The 20,475-nt window shown below is 34.3% G+C and overlaps 1 protein-coding gene and 1 long non-coding RNA gene across 2 annotated transcripts; both read left to right on the plus strand.

Annotated features, from left to right (window-relative positions):
* Window positions 1–12,488: 12,488 nt before the first annotated feature.
* On the plus strand, window positions 12,489–13,769 carry LOC145795659 (UPF0481 protein At3g47200-like). Its single transcript, XM_082880502.1, has one exon. The coding sequence runs from the start codon at window positions 12,489–12,491 to the stop codon at window positions 13,767–13,769; it is 1,281 nt and encodes a 426-aa protein (XP_082736628.1).
* A 919-nt stretch (window positions 13,770–14,688) lies between these two features.
* Window positions 14,689–18,129, plus strand: LOC145794994 (uncharacterized). The gene is made up of 2 exons (XR_014335047.1): window positions 14,689–15,110; window positions 15,320–18,129. It is a non-coding gene; the product is annotated as an uncharacterized LOC145794994 (long non-coding RNA).
* The last annotated feature ends 2,346 nt before the right edge of the window (window positions 18,130–20,475 follow it).

The raw sequence follows: 20,475 nt of genomic DNA on the forward strand, positions 1-20,475 counted from the left end.
TTAGGCAAACAAGTTCCTTAAGAAACTTAAACTCGAGGTGTTAACGCCCCAAAATCACCAAACGGTGTCGGTTTGGCACGAAACGTGGCACACACGACCGCCTAGGCACGAGAGACTTGTGGGAGAAAACGGGGCTCGAATCGGGTTCCCGGTTTGGGTGTTAGAACCGGATTTCACTTTAGGCAAACTAGTTCCTTAAGAAACTTGAACTCGAGGTGTTAACGCCCCAAATCACCAAACGGCGTCGGTTTGGCACGAAACGTGGCACACACGACCACCTTGGCACGAGAGACTTGTGGGAGAAGACGGGGCTCGAATCGGGTTCCCGGTTTGGGTGTTAGAACCGGATTTCACTTTAGGCAAACTAGTTCCTCATGAAACTTGAACTCGAGGTGTTAACGCCCCTAAATCACCAAACGGCGTCGGTTTCGCACGAAACGTGGCACATACGACCGCCTAGGCATGATAGACTTGTGGGAGAAGACGGGGCTCGAATCGGGTTCCCGGTTTAGGAGTTACAGCCGGATTTCACTTTAGGCAAACTAGTTCCTTAAGAAACTTGAACTCGAGGTGTTAACGCCCCAAAATAATCAAACGGCATCGGTTTGGCATGAAATTTGGCACACACGACCGCCTAGGCACGAGAGACTTGTGGGAGAAGACGGGGCTCGAATCGGGTTCCCGGTTTGAGAGTTAGAGCCGGATTTCACTTTAGGCAAACTTGTTCCTTAAGAAACTTGAATTCGAGATGTTAACGCCCCAAAATTACCAAACGGTGTCGGTTTGGCCCGAAACTTGGCACACACGACCGCCTAGGCACGATAGACTTGTGGGAGAAGACGGGGCTTGAATCGGGTTCCCGGTTTGGGAGTTAAAGTCGAATTTCGGTCTAGTCAAAATTATTTACTAAACTATCTTTGTAATTATATAGTAGTTAATTTTTTTTTTTATTTTTCTGTAATTAAAATATTAACACCATTATATTGTTATTAATTATTTTTATTTTGTTTTTTTCAGATATTTCCTTAGTAGCAGTTTGCTTCTTGTGGAATGCGGGCGTATAAAGATTACGACCAACTTTTATTTTTGTAACCCACGAAAGAATCAAGACGAAAACTTTTGGTTTTGATTTTGATTTAGGTTATTTAAATTTGTGAACAACATTATGTATGTATTATGCGACATTATGTAGTGGCATACTTTTTATTGTTATGAATTTTTATTTATGTATTGTTATGAATGGAACAACATTATGAATGTTCATCATGTGCCAACTTTTATTTATGTATGTATTTATATTATTATGTAATTTTTGAATTTTTTTATAGTTATTTTTCATTTAATATAGGTTATTTTTATATTTTTAATAATTTTAATACAGGGGTTTTTTTTTTTTTTGAGACGGCTGAGCACCCCGTCGCAAAAAAAAAAATGGTAGCAACTTTTTGCGACGGCACCAATACTGTCGCAAAAGGTAGGAATTAAACTGAAAATAAGGCCTTTAACGACGGCTCAAGTTGTCGTCGCTAATAGTCATTAGCGACGACACTTTTAGCGACGGCAAAACGCCTGCGCAAAAACCTATTTTAGCGACGGTAAGACTTTACCGTCGCAAAAAACTCAGATTTTCGTGGCTTATTGGCGACAGAAATTTTCCGTCGCAAAAATTTTTTTTACCGTCGCAAAAACAATGGCGACGGCACTTCCCATCGCTAAAGCCCCTTTGCAACCCCCTTTGTTGCGACCCCCACTTGCCATCGTGAAAAACTATTTTACCGTCGCAAAAACCTTTAGCGACGGCGTTTGGGGTATTTGCGATGACGTTTTGCCGTCACAAAAAATAATTTTTTTGTAGTGCAAGACTTGGGAGTTGGGAGAAACTAATAAATGCTAAGATTTTTTTTTTTTTAAATCAAAAAATCAAAAAATTTAGATTGGGAGATTGGAGCTCTCACAAGTCTTGGGGTTAAAAATCCCATTTCGCTTAATATATAGTATAGATTACATTCTTTCTCTCACAAAAAAAAAAAAAATTAAAAGAGCCAAAAGTCCTTCCTAAACAAGGGTTTTTAGTCTCAAGCTAAAATAACAAAAAAAAAAAAAAATCAAAAAACCAAAAAGCCAACACACTTATACTAAGCAGCAAAGTTTGTCTTTTTAATCGACCAGAGTCGGTTACATAAAAAAATATATAAAAATAAAAGTATTCTTCAATTAAACAAAAAAAATTTGATTAGAGCTTGTAATGAAATAAAAGAGGGATTTACGTGTAAGTCTTAATAAGTAGACTTATTGTCCAATAGGTCCTATGATAATTAATGGTATTTTTCATTAAACACTATTAAAAAATGTTACTAATTATTAATTTTCAGTGATAGTTTAAAAATTTTGTCACAAAAAATATCATTAATTATAAGTTTTAATGACAATTTAAAAAAAGAAAAAGATAATATCCCTCTCTAACTTTTTGTAGTGAGAGAGGTCCCCAATATTTTTTTTTTTTTTAGCCTAAAATTTCTCACCCATGCCTACTCTCTTATTTTTTGTCATCTCAATCTCTAAACCCTCTTCTACTTCTCTATTTTTTGAGGTCAGTGGTGGTGAGAGCATATGAGAAAACACCGGAGAGTAGTGCTGCAACACCACTGCCCGAGACGGTGACAGCTATGGCGGCGCCTTCGGTGGCAAAGGTTGTGGAGACGATAAGTTCGAGAGTTTATGATGCGACGGTGATCAGAGAACCGATGATGGTGGGGAAAGATAAGAGAAAGGTTTGGGATAGATTGATGAATACTAGGCCCCGTTTGTTTTCAAAGATAGAATGATGGGGATTCATAGTTAGAGGATTGTTAGTGAGGGGATTAATAGTGAGGGGATTGATAGTGAGGAATTGTTAAATTATTTTTATATAAAATAATAAAACAAATAAAAAAATATAAAAAATTAAACATTAATATTTAAAAAAAAATCCCAATATATAAAAAATAAAAATAAAAAAATTTCTAATTCACTCACTATTTTTCTAATGAGTAATGCTAGACACCCCAAATATTCTACCAAAAGTTTTACCAAATGTCTCACATGGGTGTGGGACCCACACAATGTGGGTCCCATGTGGGTCCCACACCTATGTGAGACATTTGGTAAAACTTTTGGTAAAATTTTTGTGGCCTCTAGCATTTTTGTTTTCTAATACCATCTCTATCTCCTCCTTACCAATCCCCCTTCCAAAGGGACTACTAATATCAAGGGATTAATAGTCCATTTTCCATCTCTCAAAACAAACACCTCATTAATAATACTAAGGGATTAGTAATTCCAATCTCTTTCTTATAATCTCAAACAAACAGGGCCCTAGGATTGTTTATTTAGGTGAAATAGAGCAAGTTTCGATTGGTGATGATACAGTATTAGAGCTTGAGATTGTGAAAAATTTGAGAAAGAGATGTTTAGAGGCGGAATGACCATTGTCTTTGGCTCTGGAAGCATTTCCTTGTAATATACAGGAATAGCTCAACCAATACATGGATAAAAGGTTGCTATCTCACCAAACTCTCCGTTAATCTTTATTATAATTGTGCTATTGATCACAGAAAAAATTTTAAAATAGAGAGAAAGTCAGTAAAATTGAGCAAATTAGATAAATTTCAAAAACATCGAGAAATTAGTCTGAAATTTGGTTGGATCAAAATTTTTCTAGAAAAATGTTGAGGGACTTCAACCACTATAAAAATATTATATATTCTTTATTTTATAAAATCTTAATATCAGGAACCTTAAAAATATTTTTCTTAAAAAAATATCACAAAAATAGTCACTAATTTACAATTTTCAACAATAGTTTGAAAACTTGTAATAGAGAAACGTCACTAATTGTAAATTTTAAGAATAATTTATAAAATTTGTGACAACAAAAATCACTAATTATCAATTTTTAACGACATGTAAAAAATCTTCAAAAAAATTCATTTTTAATAATGATTGTAGTGAGATTTATTTTTAATAAGAATTAATAAGAATTATGTCTAATTATTAGTATTTATTAATAATTTATCCCAAATAAAATAAAACACCAACAACATTATTTACATGTTAAATCATGAATAGTAAATAATTATGACAAAATTGCCGGCCAAAATCAAGGGAATAGACATGGAGGGCTCTTTTGGGAAAGGCTGAAAACGCTAGGTAGGCGTTTTGGAGCAAAACGCACAGTTGCATTTTTCGGCTCATTTGGCAAGTAGAAAAAGTAGGTTAAGAGATTACATAAGTACCTTCAATATTAACATATTATGGATTTGGGTTAAATGTAATTTTTTTAAGATTGGTGAGGTTATTTTAGTCATTTTGGTGTGATGTGACATTATAAATAAATATTAACTCAAAAAAAAAGTAACTTTTTACCAACTTTTCAAATCATTCCCAAAAAATTTAGTCAAAAGCAAAAAAATTATTTTTTATCATCTTTCCAAAACAACCCGAAGGTTGTGTACAAAAAGAAATTTTTATTAGGGAGGGAGTCGCATTCTTATAAGCATTTCTACAAGCGGTTGGCGTGTATGATACACATAGAAAAGAGTGTTGAATAAAGGATGGAGATGAATAATCGAGCTTTTGAGCGTTGGTTTCGTACAGATTAAAATAAACTTGGAAATTAAAATAATAATAAAAAGATAAAATAATTTAAAAAATTAATAAAATAAAATATGGTAGTTAAATTATAATCGTTTTATCTTTATCACAAAAGTTAAAACAAATTAAAAAATCCAACTAGAAAGAGATTTTTTAATCTCAAATTAAAATAATTAAAAAACTAAAAAATAAAAAAATTAACCCACATACAAAATATGAAGCCTCAGTGACGTTAAAGTGATAATGAGGGTGTTTGTTTGGACTTTTTTGAGTCAATTTATAACTTTTAGCTTTAAAAAAATTAATTTGGACTGTTTGGTTAAATTTATTTCAAGTCGCTTTTGATTCTAACAATTTATTTTAACTCGAAAAAGTTGATTCTGAGAAACTGCTCATCCCTTATTTTTGATTATTAACTTCTGCAATGAACATGTTAATTTACAGTTATATTCTTAGATTTTTTTATTTTTTATTTTTTATTTTGTTAAAAATAGAAAAGACCCAAATTGATTATAAATTATTATTTTTATTTTTATTTTTATTACTAAAACTTACGGTTCTAAAAACATCTTCTAGCAAAATAAAGAAAAAAGAAAGTACGGGCAACTTCATTTTTGAGCTATTTTTGAAGTCCTCTACTTGCACCTTTCCTTGTTTTTAGCCTTCCCAACATCTTATCCTAAGCAGCAAAGTACGTCTTTTTAAGCGACCAGAGTCTGCTGCATAAAAAAATATATAAGAATACAAGTATTCTTCAATTAAAAAAAAGAAAAAAGAAAATTGATTAGAGCTTGTAATGAAATAAAAAGGAGATTTACGTGTAGGCATTGATAAGTGGATTTATTATTCAATAAATTATATGATAATTAATAATATTTTTCATTAAATACTATTAAAAAATATCACTAATTATTAATTTTCAATGATAATTTAAAAATTGTTACAAAAAATACCACTAATTATAAGTTTTAATGACAATTTAAAAAATATATATTTAGTCTAGTATCTCTCTCTAACCTTTTAGTAATGAAAGAACTCCGCAATATTTTTTTTTAACCTAAAGTTTCACATCCAAATCCATATATCACACCTACTCTCTCATTTTCTGTCCTCTTAAGTCATGTTTGATTCACAAGATTAATAGTGAAGTATTAATAATCCTATTAAATTAGTGTGGTATTCACTATCCAATTACAATTAGATTAATATCCATTGGATTAATAATCCCACCCCTACCCCATTACTAATAATCCTACAAATTTGTTGGATTAATTATTCATTGGATTAATAATCTTAAACTAAAGTGTTAAAACAAACATAGAATAATTGGACCCACGGATTAATAATCCCAATCTCATACTCTAATCCATACAATCAAACGTGCCCTTAATCTCTAAACCCTCCTCTGCTTCTCTATTTTTTGAGGTCCGTGCTGGTGAGAGCAGATAAGAAGACGTCGGAGAGTAGTGCTGCAACACGGCCGCTCGAGACGGTGACAGCCACGACGGCGCCTCCGGTGGCGAAGGTGGAGGAGACGATAAGTTTGAGAGTTTATGATGCGACGGTGATTGGAGAACCGATGGTGGTGGGGAAGGATAAGAGGAAGGTTTGGGATAAGTTGATGAATACTAAGGTTGTGTATTTAGGTGAAGCAGAACAAGCTCCGATTGATGATGACAAGATATTAGAGTTTGAAATTGTAAAAAATTTGAGATAGAGGTGTTTGGAGGCGAGACGACCGTTGTCTCTGCCTTCGGCTTTGGAAGCATTTCCTTGTAATATACAGGAACAACTCAACCAATACATGGATAAAAGGTTGTTCTCTCACCAAACACTTTGATAATCTTTATTATAATTGTGCTATTGATCACAGATAAAATTTTAAAATAGAGAGAAAATCAATAAAATTGAATAAATCAGATAAATTTTAAAATACGGAGAAATTTGTCTGAAATTTGTTTGGATCAAAATTGTTTTAAAAAAATATTGAAGGATCCCAACCACTATAAAAATATTATATATTCTTTATTATGTAAAATCTTATCAAGAACCTTAAAAATATTCTCCTTAAAAAAATATCACAAAAATAGTCACTAATTTATAATTTTCAATAACAGTTTAGAAAATTGTCATAGAGAAACGTCACTAATTATAAATTTTAGCGATAATTTTAAAAAATTGTGTTAAAAAAATAATTAATTGTTAATTTTTAACAACACGTAAAAAATTATCAAAAAAATTATTTTTAATAATAATTTTAATAAAACTTATTTTTAATAAAATTTAATGGAAATTAAATTAAATTATTAATATTTATTAATAATTTATCTCAAATAAAATAAAACACCGATAACATGATTTATATGTTAAATCATGAATAGTAAATATTCATGACAAAATTGCCGGCCATAGAAACGGTTGGCGTGTATGACACACATAGAAAAGAGTGTTGAATGACGGATAGAGATGAATAATCGACTTTTGAGGCCTTGCATGGGCTAAAATGAGGTTGAGAGTTAAAATAATTCTAAAAAAATGAAATAATTTAATAAGTTAAAATATTTTATTTAAATATTTTTATAATAAAAATAAAATAATTATAATTTAAATAAAATATTTTAACTTATTAAATTATTTCATTTTTTTAGAATTATTTTAACTCTCAACCTCATTTTAATAAAAATAAAAAAAATAAAAAAATTTAATAAAAAAGAAGCTTTATAATCTTACATTAAAATAATTAAAAAATTAAAAAAATTAACCCACATTATAGATATGAAGCCTCAGTGACGTTACGGTGACTATGGGCTCTTTTGGGGAAGAGTCAAAAAAGTTAATTTTTGATTTTTTATTCATTTTGAATCGTATCATGTTTTGAATTTTTTATTTATAAAAATATAAAATAAATTAAAATTATTAAAAAATTAATTTTTTATCAACTTTTCAAAATATTTCAATGTCGGCAAATGAATTGGAAAGCGAGTCAGTGACCTTCACGGAAATTCTTCCCGTGTCCCAACTCCACTAATTATTAGAATTCCAACAATGATTTAAACCACTAAAAAATACATCATTAATAGCATTAATATATTAGAAATGACAAAAAAAATAATAAAAAAATAAAAACAAGGCATAGAAAGTGAGCGGGACCCACTGACACATCATTAGTGCTCCCTCTAGTGATCTCCTTTTAGTGTTCCCAAGCATTTTTCTTAGAATTCAGAAAATGTATTTTACCCTTTTTATTTTGAATAAAGCTTTGGACCCCTAGTAAGGGTACTGGGATCCTTCCCATTGGTCCAAAAAAATAGTTTTTTTTTTTTTTTGAGTTTTTAGCCAATTCCAGGCCGACACGTGGCACTGGGATCACCTCCACTGGGGGTCTGTAGCATTGCTGTTTTATTTTATACCTAGAGCTTGTTTGGTATATATTAAAAAGGTTAAAAAGTCAAAAAATTACCATTTTATTTAAGTTACATCATTTTATTTAAGTCACATCATTTATCTACCACATTACTTCAAACCTAACCCATATTTAATAAAAAATCAAAAAGTATACTTATTTAAAACATCCTAAACAACCCCTAATCTCACTTTTTTTCTTAACATTTTAATTATTCCAATCAATCCTTTAAATTTTCAATCAAATTACAATTAAACCTAATTGTATAATGGCCCTGTTTGGTAGAGCTGTGGGAAAGTGCTTATAGCTTATGCCTAAACAGCTTATAGCTTATAACTATGAACATAAGCTGATTTCTGACTTATAAATTAGCATCTCCTGCCCCACTCAAAGAATAAGCTGATTTCTGACTTCTAAAAAGCTATAAGTTATAAGTTATAAGTTAAACTAAACACATCAAAATAACTTAAATTAAGCTGAAAGTTGAAATAAGCAGCTTTTAAGCTGCACCAAACAGACACAATTTCATCTTCAAAATTGACAGTAGTCTAAAGTGAGAATTTAATAAAAATATAAAAGTGATGTATAATTAATTCTATTGCAGGACTGTATTTCGTTACTTTCTGAAATAGTGTTATGCATAATGGATCTAATTACAACTTGTCTCGAGATCTAAAAATTACTGAGACAATAAAGGGTAAGTTACACTCACCAATTTTAAAGAAAATACAGTGTCTTACACCCTTTGAATATAATTATATTAATTTCTCTCTTAGTATGGTCAGAGAGAATAAAACTAATGTTAAGGATTGGTAAATACTAAAATAAATAATATTATTATTTTTTATTTATACGACTAATGAATTATTGATGAAAATTGACCATATTATATGATTTAAATCTTAAAAAAAAATCAGCATAATTATATTAAAAATGTAAGTCTAATTGTATTTTCTTAGAATCTTCGGAAGGTAAGTATAATTTACCCATTTCTTAAAATAAAGCAATACACAATCTGAAGTGCTGCAAATCACTTCCTACTCTGTTTTATAGATATTAAGTGCCTCTCTTTTTTCAATTTCAATCACAGAGCAATTTCTCAGGTGACCGAAGAGAGTGGATGAGCAAGATTAAGCTTTTAACATGTATGTTTTATGAGTTTACAAACATGGTTTTGTTTTCTAATTACTGCCTCTGTCTGTCCATCATTTTTTTAATTTGCATGCATGATTGCTCCTTTATTTGCTCACATCTTATAGTGTACTTAATTATATTCACAGCGCCAATTTCCTTGCAGAATTTTGTTAAATGAAATTACCGATCATGTTATCAGAGACATTTAATGATCATATGTTTTCCTCCCTTAATTTTAACACTTATATTCCATAATCCAAGATATTAACTGACTTTCTCTATAATTTTTACACTAATCTCTGTTGAGATTTGGAGACAATCAATCCATCACGCCTTATAAGTTTAAAATAATTATGGTGGACTATGTTTTAATTCATAAAACACTTACGTTGTGTTTGGTTGGGGGATTTGAGAATGGATTTGGAAAGGGAAATAGAAAAGTTAGGTGAAATGTGATAAAATATACTTATATTTTACCTAGTTTCTCACACATTTTTCATTTCTTTTTTCAAATCCCTCTCCAAATCCCCCAACCAAACACAGTATTAATCCATCAAGCCTCAAAATGAAATTTATTAATTTTTTTCTTTTGGTTTTGTCTCATAATTATTATTACTATAGAGCCTCGTATGCAATGCGTGTGCAATTTTAAAAAATATATTAGTATAAGAATAATGAGGACAAAAAATGCATATTAAGTGCCTGCTCAAGTGGTAAGGACTTACTTTGTCAAATTCATGATCTTGATTTTAAGTCTTGTTCTCTATTTTTTTTTGTTTTTTTGTTTACATAAATAAATGTCAATTACAGGAATATTTTGAATTTTTGCTGGTAAGGATGTTGATATTGAATGGAAGAATTTTTTGATTTGCAGAGATCTTTTGTATGCCTTATCAATACCTGATGTAGAATAAAATGGTAAAATTGAAAGCCTGTTTTACAAGCTCCTTCCACACAATTTCTAGTTGTTTTCCTCGCGAATAAAATGGCTACAAGAGTCCTCTACGCAGCTACAGGTTCCAAAACCCTAAGGTCATGTTTGTTTGGGTGGACTGGATTAGGTTGAATTAGCATTCCAATGACTAATAGTCCTAGTACTACGAATCCCTTTAGATTGTGTATCATATTCTATGTTTGGATTGAGTTAAGATTATAAAGAGGGATTAACAAAATATTATCCAATTCGATGTTTGTTTAAGGAGATTGGAATGAATAGGATATGACAGGACATAGGACATCCAATATATTGACCATAATACCTCTATTATGGTCATTTGATAAGTTAGTCCAGATTTTGACTTAATCCTCCAATTTGTATCCCAACCCCTATGTGGAATTGAATAGTCCATTATATGCGGGATAACATATCTGGATGGATTATTAGTCCGTACTTAAAATTTTTAACTAAATATCGAATTAATAATTTTATTGAACTATTAGTCCAATCTCAAGCACATGTCCGCCCAAACAAGCATGGCCTAAGTGTCTAATGAGACCTTAGAGAGAACTAAGAGAGAGAGAAAAAAAAGAGTCTTTGAAAGCTTTCAAAATACACCATGGTCATTTGATTGTTATGCACATTGATTCTTATAATAAAAATAAAAGAGATAAGCTTTCTCAACCTCTGTTATGAAACGTTTGAAACAATTCAAAGCTTTAGAGCAGTGAGCTAACATAAATATTGAGTCAAAATGCGAGAAAACGTCTATAAAGTTTCTAGAGTACGATGCGCCATGTTGTGACTTAACATTCATTAGTCCATAAATGTCATAATGGACTAGATCTAATGGATCTTTGACTTAGTGCACTCTTAAGTGCAACTGACCTTTTTGTCCACAATTGTAGCATTTGAGTGTCATTCTTTCATCCGCGCTTGCTTCTGTGATGCTTGGTCACTATGTCATCCTTTGGCACCCAATTCTGAGCCCTTCCTCGTCTAACTCCTCTTTGTTGTCCTTTGTGCTGTCAAACTTCTCCAATTCCTCAATGAGATCATCGTGCATGCAACTCAACAAGGCAAAGTGTGCACTTTTGTCCCTGTTAAACCAGTTGACATAAGCTTCTTGGTCATGATGATGCTTGGCCATGTTCACGTGGAGTCATGATGTTGGTCAAATGGTTGAGCAACTCTTGCACATTGAGAAGGTACTGCGCCCTCCTATTCTTCGAGACCATTTTATGAGACACATATCGCAATATTTTTTTCTATATTTAATTTTATTTTAGGTACTAGTAATCATCTCCATAATGTAAGCAAGAATAAAATCCTATTTAATTTAGAATAAAATATGAGGAACAACTCCCACAATCCATAGTATCCAATCATATACATGTTTAAAAAAAAAAAGAAAAAAAGAAAAGAAAAGAGAAGCTATTGAGTCTAACTAGGACTCCAATTGGCATTTTGATTTGGATGCACCAGTCAAAATAATTCAAAGCTTACAGAAGTAGTGTGAAACACATCCCTTTATAAAGCTTACATAAACAAATTAATAAATAGGGATTCTGAATATTCCATCAGAAAGGATCTGAGGAGCCCCTTTGGGATGTGAAGATTGTTAAAGAGCTAACTCATTTAAATTACCCACGTCCTCCTCAATTTCTTTCTTTTCCTTTGAAACCCCTTCATTCGGATTACAGTTAACTTCCACTGAGGGGTTGATCACTTCCAAATGAGAGCAGTTCACATTATTCACACTTTTAGGATCAACACAAGAAGGAAACCCCTCATAACTACACAAGTGATGAGAACATCAAACACATTTAATGAAGATAGAAGATGGTTATTAGAAACAATATTAACCCAAAGAGCATCAACAACTTCCAACCTTTTTCTTTTTCACTTCTACCCCTTCACTTGGCTTAACTTCAATTGTCACAGTCACTTCCGCAGCCTTCCACTCTTGTTTGAGTTTAATTAGAACTTGAGTTTTCGGCTTACTTGAACACAAACTTCTAGTGTGACCAAATATTTTGCACTCTTCACACAATTGGGATTGTCAAGGAACTTCCACTTTGATTTCAGTAGAAAACTCATCTAAAAACAGTTTTTGAAAAATTGAACCAAACAAATATAATTTCATAATTTGGTCCTTAATCGAAGTGACTACTAAGTACAAACAGTTTATAACTTTTTGTCCATTGTTTTCTACCAACTGAATTGCAATTTCCTTTTTTTCTTCCTAAAAAACTCATCTGGTCGGAAATTTCATTTAAATCAAACCAAGTTATGTATGTACGATCTTGGGAATAGGAATTGTACCCTACTTTTAGACGAAATTTTAACAATTTGTTAGGTTTGTACTACTAGGAGATGAACATGTCGAGAAGCAGAGATCATGTTTCCATTCGCATTGATGAAAAACTAGCTGGATTGTGTCATACATCCTCAAAGCATTGTATCTGCAGAGTGCATGATCAACTACGTAGGGTAAATGAGAAAGCCTATGAACCAGTAATAGTCGCTATTGGTCCTTACCATCGTGGTAAAGTTGACCTACAACAAATGGAAAAACACAAATTACGGTACCTACAACACATTCTCAAGCGAGGAGAAGAGACACTTGTCGATAATCTAGTCATGGCCATAAGGCAATTGGAAGAAAAAGCACGCAAATGTTATGAAGCAGAAACCGTCAGGCTTGACACAGATGACTTTGTGGAGATGATGCTTGTTGACGGATGCTTCATTGTTGAGTTATTGCGCAAGTTTAATATGAGAGATCTAGTGGAAGAGGATGACCTTATTTTCCAATCAGACCAGATCAGATTTTGCCTACGACGAGATTTGATCTTACTTGAAAATCAACTTCCATTCTTTATCATTGCCCAGTTGTTTGACATGACTAAGTTTCCAGGCCCGCAAGACGAAATCATTTCTATGGCCATATGTTTTCTAAACTATATCATATCAAACAAAAAATTAGTAGCTCCTGCAGGAATTTCGGTCAAAGACGTCAAGCATCTACTTGACCTGGTACATAATAGTTGGTGCTTTTCATTTGCTGAGAGCCATAGAAATGTGAAGGTAGACCAATGGCTCATAAATTCTGCAACAGATCTTCGAATGTCTGGGGTTCGATTCAAGAAGCTTGATACAAGCGATGTGCTCCATATACAGTTCATAAATGGGGTATTACAAATCCCACCTTTACGCATTGCAGATTATACAGAATCTTTCCTTAGAAATCTAATTGCATACGAGCAGTATCTTGCAAGTAATAAACCAAGATATGTTTGCGACTATATCAGCTTCATGAATTGCCTCATCAATTCCTCGAATGATGTTCAATTACTACGTAGCAATGGAATTATTGAAGATTGGGTACGTGATGATGCAGAGGTTCATACCATGTGGTCCAACTTAAACAAGTTCATCATGATATCTTCCGATGGTCGCTTCAGTTACTCTGAAGTTTCCAATGACGTGAATATGCATTGTGGGCGACGCCGAAACGTGTGGATGGCAAGCTTATGGCGGAATTACCTTAACAGTCCATGGAAATTGGCTTCGGTTCTTGCTGCTATCATCTTGCTCCTACTCACCGCGCTACAGACTGTTTTCACCATGCTTTCTTATGTTAGGCAACTGAAAAATTAATTATTTTTGTTTTCCCAATCAAGTGTGTTTCATTTAAATTAAGAAATGATGAATTATCGAAGTTGTTGCTTGGAAAATTCATATATTGCAGAATAGATCTATTTCTATATTTCTGTAAGTCTAGTGGTTGTTTTTGAAAATGCATTTCAATGTACAACTTTCCCTTGTTTTGTAAGAACATAAATGTTACATAGTTTGCCTGCCTTCGCTATATTTGGGAATTGTGGTTGTGGAAACTATTGTGCACAATTTTTTGTGAGCATTCCTAGTTACAAAAAAAATATAAAATATTGATCTTGAAAATCTAGTCAAGGAAACAAAACAATTTTTTTCCTATTTTATGTTTAATGTTTTTCAGCCACAAATACTAAAAATGACTAAAAGCACCGTGTTATCCAAAAATTGTTTATATATCTTCCTGTGTATAGATATTAATTTATATGCTGTCTAAAAACATAGACGACAAGAGTGTTTTTAAAAATAAAAAGGATATAATCATTAGGTCAACTTAATTTTTTTGACGAATGTCATATATAAAGAACCTTACAAAATAAAAAATTTAAATTATTAAAACGAAACTTATGATGAATCGTATGAGCCTAAGCATGACTTGGAGCCGAACCTTTTTAAACCTCTCTAATTGGTCAGAATTATTGCACCTCACTAGTAGGTCAAGGATGCAAGTCCCCTCTCCAACTACAGCCTCCGTCCGATCTACAAAAAAAAAATAATATATATATATATATATATTAAATCTGATTTTCTTCTAAGAGCCCACCACTGCCTAAGTCTATCTCTTGTAGAGCTTATAATGTAATGGCGCTGGATCCGCGGTGGCTGTGTGTGTGAAGCCTTTCAATTACATTGTAAAATAAACTGATGTATATTATTGATTGATTGATTACAAGATTGTTGTGTATTGATTTGTATGTTACAAGCTATTATATAGGAGATGTGTGAGGTAAGTGAGTGGTGGTAGTGGATGGTAGTGGAGGTGGTGGGTGGTAGTGGAGATGGTAAGTGTGTTAGGTTTAGTGGGGTGGATGTAGTGGGTTAGGTTAGTGGGTTAGGCTTAGTGTACATTAACAGCCCCCCTCAAACTCAAGGAGGTTAGACACAAACCAACTTGAGTTTGGAGAGAGTTACAAAACAGAAAAAAATAAACTGATAAATAAAATAAAACAGGATAGGAGACACGGTATGGTCGTGTCAGACCGTTGTAGCAGACAGTTTACGGGGTCATGTCGGACCGTTGAAGCAGACACTGTGTGGTCGTGTCAGACCGTTGTAGAAGACAGTTTATGGGGTCATGTCGGACCGATGTAGAAGACAGTTTACGGGGTCATGTCGGACCGATGTAGCAGACACTGTGTGGTCGTGTCAGACCGATGTAGAAGACAGTTTACGGGGTCATGTCGGACCGTTGTAGCAGGACAGTTTACGGGGTCATGTCGGACCGTTGTAGAAGACAGTTTATGGGGTCATGTCGGACCGTTGTAGAAGGACAGTTTACGGGGTCATGTCGGACCGGTGTGAAGACAGTTTACGAGGTCATGTCGGACCGATGTAGAAGACAGTTTACGGGGTCATGTCGGACCGATGTAGCAGACACTGTGTGGTCGTGTCAGACCGATGTAGAAGACAGTTTACGGGGTCATGTCGGACCGTTGTAGCAGCTGTGGTGGTGCACCGAGGAGAAGACAGTTTATGGGGTCATGTCAGACCGTTGTAGAAGCTGTGGTGGTGCACCGAGGAGGCGACTTAGGGAGTGCGCCATGAGCGACTTATACATGATACTGGTATAACCCCCCCTCAAACTCAAATAGGTGTGAAGATAGAAACCTATTTGAGGTTGAAACAAAGGGATTGATAAAGCTGACCGGTGTAGAAGACACTGTATGAGTGTGTATATAGGCTGCCCAAAAAATATACATGGATGTAGATATCGAGCCCTCAAAAGTCGTGCCCTCAAAAGGTGTGCCCGCACCCTCAAAAGGCGTGCCATCAAAAGGCGTGCCCGAATGCATCAAAAGGCGTGCCATGAAAAGGCGTGCCAGTTTGTCGACGAGAAGAGGCGCGCGATGCGCGTGGCTGCCTCGGCTATTTAACCAAGACGGGGCTGAGGCCGAGGCAGAGGCTCAGACAAGAAACTGAGAGAAACCTCTGAAGAAGTCTGCGTTGTGCTGAGAGAGAGAGGCTGTAACACTGTTGTGCTGAGAGAGAGAGTCTGTAACACTCTGTTGCGAGAGAAAATGGCTTCGTCGTCCCGTGGTCTACTTACTCTCTTTCCCGACCTCAACGAGTCCACAAGAGAGATAGCAGGTGCGGTGTCCCGTGAACCTCAACCAAACACCACTGGGTTTGCTCCGTTGAACTTTCCGATGCAGTCGGTGGAGCAAAAAATGGCTGTGCAGTCGGATGTGGAGGCCAATCAGTATACTCTGAAGGCATGTGTGGAAAGCATGACGGCGGTCACAAACTTGTCGAACCGGCTGCAGAGTAGGACAAATGAGGTGCAGCATTTAAACTCCCAGCTGGCTCTGCTCCAACGCATGTATAAGGATGCGCGAGCAGAGATAAGCGTGCTAAGGGCAGAAAACAAGGAGCTGAAGCGGAAGGCCACCGTGATGTTCCGATTTGGAGGGCCGCCATATGCGGCAGTGGAGGAGCAGGGAGTAAATGTGCTCGGTGGCGTGAGAAATCCGGAGGCAACACCGGCAAGGGCTGGCCAGGACGGAGGAAAAAAGAAGAGACCGGCGACAGAGTAGAGAAGGAAGAAGAAAAATCCCACTGTGGGTGTGGTTGTTTTGTTTGTGTTTGTTGTTTTGTTTGTGTTTGTTTGTTTTTTTTTTTTTTTTTTTTTTTTTTTTTTGTGTAAAATGGTGATCGGGGTGAAGCCCGATATAAATAAAAGGAGTTTGCAGTTCGTCTTCTTCCTCTTTGTTTGTTTGTTTTTTTTTTTTTTTTTTTTTTTGTTTTTGTGGTTTTTTTTTTTTTTGAATAATAAGAAGAATAAAAATAAAATATGAATGGAGAAAGCAGAAAGTGGGAAACATGCGTGGGTGGAAAGATGGAACCAAAAAAAAATATGAGTGGGAAAAAATAAAGTGAGAAAAGAGGAGAGAGAGGGAGATTGAGTGATGTAAAGAAAAAATAAAGAAATAAAAGAAGAAAAGTAAAAAAATAAAAAAAGGTGATGAGTGGGGTGCTGTGTATGCTCAGCTTTTCCTTTGAAAATGCAACCCGAGAAGAGATAAGAGAAAGAAGAAGAGGACAGTCGGAATTGGAGTCTACATTTTTTTTTTTTTTTTTTTTTGTTTTGTTTTGTTTTGTTTTTTTTTTTTTTTTTAATAATAATAATAATAATAATAATAAAGTAATGGAAAGCATGTGACCTGGGGGTGGATAAGATGAAAAGAAAAAGAAACGAGGGGGACAAAAGGTGATGCGGGGTTGGAGTGGGGCGGTGGGAAAATAGTTTAGAATGAAAAAATAAAGAAAAAGCTGAAAAAGAGGAAGGTGGGAATCTAATAACTGATTCGAAACAGTCAATTCACTATCTGAAAGTTCTTTGGCTTGTGTATACAACATCTTAAGCCGTGCCAAGGAATTATCACCAGGCTTCTCAACCACCTCAGGAGTTGTTTGGAGCTTCTTGTGCATCTTGTTGATCTCGCTGAGAACGTCCTCTTGCTCTTTCCTTAACCGATCGAGCTCCTTCGAGTTGTCCATCATTCCATTAATGTCAGGCGACGACATATCCTTCTCTTTCTCTCTCTATCGATGTAGTATGATTTTGTCCGGATTGAACAACGCTAGGGATGGAGCATGGACCTCCTATCGAATGTGTTGTCGGGCTCCGGCGATTCGCCTCTGGCGGCGCTGGTGGAGAATCGGGAGCTACTGATGATTCTCACAACGTCAGTGGCGGTGCTGATCGGCTGCGTGGTGGTGCTGGTGTGGCAGCGATCGGCCGGCCAGAAGTCTTCCAAGATGGCCGAGCCTTTGAAACCTCTGATGGTGACGACGGAGCCGGAGCTGGAACCGGAGGTCGATGACGGAAAGACGAAGGTAAAGCAGACTGGTACCACAGAAGGATTCGCCAAGGCTCTTGCTGAGGAAGGTAAAGCGAGATACGAAAAAACCAACTTTAAAGTAATTGATATGGATTTTCAGAGAGAGACAGAGAGAGAGAAGGCATGTGTAGAAAATAAGCTGAATAGGTTGAGGTCCGGCGGGCGGCCAAGGCGAGATTGCCGCCCGCCGGGGAAGCGAAACTATTAGGTTCTAAACCTGCTCTGATACCATGTAAAATAAACTGATGTATATTATTGATTGATTGATTACAAGATTGTTGTGTATTGATTTGTATGTTACAAGCTATTATATAGGAGAGGTGTGAGGTAAGTGAGTGGTGGTAGTGGATGGTAGTGGAGGTGGTGGGTGGTAGTGGAGATGGTAAGTGTGTTAGGTTTAGTGGGGTGGATGTAGTGGGTTAGGTTAGTGGGTTAGGCTTAGTGTACATTAACATACATATTGGTTCTCCGAGATTATTTCACTAGCCTTGAAAAGTAAAATATAAATGATTTTTAACGATAACATTTTAAATATATTTGTAGGTATAAAATAATTTTAAGTTGCAAAAATATTTTTTTTTAGACAAAATTTGAATTAAAAAACAGGTAATTTATCATTAAATATCTAATTTCGTAGTTAAATATACAATAATAAAACTTTCAACCATTAAAATATTCTCTAAAAATAATTTTATCCTTAAAGTTTTTGTCTTCAAAACTTTAATTTGTGACAGTAGATTAACCTTACGGTGATGCATGTGTCATGATGACCTATCTCTGTATTTCAGTTATGCCAGAGTAAACTCTGTTTTTCCTTCACTATCCCAAAATTCATATAGCATAGAGTATATGGACTGTTTGGTAACAACCTGTTGCAAGCTTATTGATAATCAAAATGCAAAAACTACAAACATTATATCTGTGAGTTTGTTATAATATATTTAAATTATTTTTTATCTCATAACTTGTAACAAAAAAATGCACTAAACACTTCAACGCATATTCTCAAATTAAATATAAATATAACTAGTTCCAATAAACTGTATCAAATATAACCATATTACTAGCTAACCTGCCTTAGTCTAATAAAAATTCCTAAAAAAACCACCATTTGAGTCTTGCAAGTTCCATGTAGAACTTAAATAAAGTATTTGGATGAAGATTCAAGCGAGAATTAGTAGAGAGAAAGGAAAATGTAGAAAAGTGAAACAAAAATCTAAGCTATAATTCATTAAATTGCATTTAAAGGGTAATAATACAAAGTAATTATACTTTCATAAAAATGCAAATTAAAACAAGTGAGAATTGTGTATCGTGTCACAGTTTTCACGTACACTTTATGAAAGTACAATTATTTTTGAGTTGTACCAATTTAAATGCATTTTTTGTTGGGGTTCATTCCATGTCCCCCGAAAGAGAATGGAAGCACAACTATGCACACACTACAAAGAAAAATATACACACATAGAGGTTTATGTGATTTGACGCAAATTGCCTACATTTACAAAAGAGAGACATTCCACTACACTAATAAAATAGATGATATAGATGAGATGATCAAAATACTCAAAATACTCAAAACTCACATCACTACATGAACCCTATCGCCAAAGATATAGTTGAGCCTTTAATCATTCTGATGCTTTATGCTATTTTTTTCTCTTACCCTTTATATGTCCATTTTCTCTCATTGTTCTCTAACCAAAACCTATAGCTCATATGGTTACACATCGTTAGTTACGACTTTTGTGCCTTTGGTTATCATATACTGTGTTGTTAGCTATAATTCATTGAGATATTAATTATGACATTATTTTTGTTATGATCTAAGAGTTCTTTCTTATACCTTTTGATGTTTGGCTATAACTCCATTTATTTATTTATTTTTTTAATTATGACTCTCATAATATTGAGTTATGCCATTTGTGATAATCAATATCACAAATGGTATAACTTGCATATAAGTGTGTACCATAGAATTACCCTATTTATAATGCAAATTTGGTTATAAACTCCCTTTACCTTCCTTTCATTGTTAAAAGGTCTAAGAAAAAAATTATACTTTTTAAACCCCCTCATAATTATAAAGTCTTGTATAAATGACAAAATTTATTATTTAAATATTTTATCAGACTATTATACCCTCAACTAAATCTTCCCACATTCTCCACCCACTCTCTCTCCACTTTCTTCGTCTATCTCATTCTCCTCTAAACACAGCTTCTCTTCATAGCCATGTCAAAGGCTACCCGTCAATCTCTCCCCCCTATCGCCGCCGGCCATCGGTCTCACTTCATCCATCCTCACAATCTCTGGCGACGAGATCTAACCACTACCAGACAAGATTTGGTCACGTAGTGAATAGATCTAGTCCCGCCGCTGCTCTGCTCTTCCTCTGTCGTTGATGGCGTTGAATAATCGTCGCACAAGATAAATACATACATACACATAGACATACATTTTGTATGTAGGGATGTATGTATATGTGGAGATATATACATATATGTGTGTGTGTGTGTGTGTGTGTGTGTGTGTGTGTGCATGTATGTACGTATATATGACTTATACATACATGTAAATATGTATATATATCGGTAAGTGAGTGTATGTATGTATATTTGTGAGTATAT

This window comes from Camellia sinensis, chromosome 7 (assembly GCF_055761805.1).
Source record: "Camellia sinensis isolate YWXY chromosome 7, ASM5576180v1, whole genome shotgun sequence".
NCBI classification, from domain to species: domain Eukaryota; kingdom Viridiplantae; phylum Streptophyta; class Magnoliopsida; order Ericales; family Theaceae; genus Camellia; species Camellia sinensis.

Bases quoted from the DNA above. Each gene is read 5' to 3' on its own strand.
- LOC145795659 (XM_082880502.1), top strand. From the start codon at position 12,489: ATGTCGAGAAGCAGAGATCATGTTTCCATTCGCATTGATGAAAAACTA.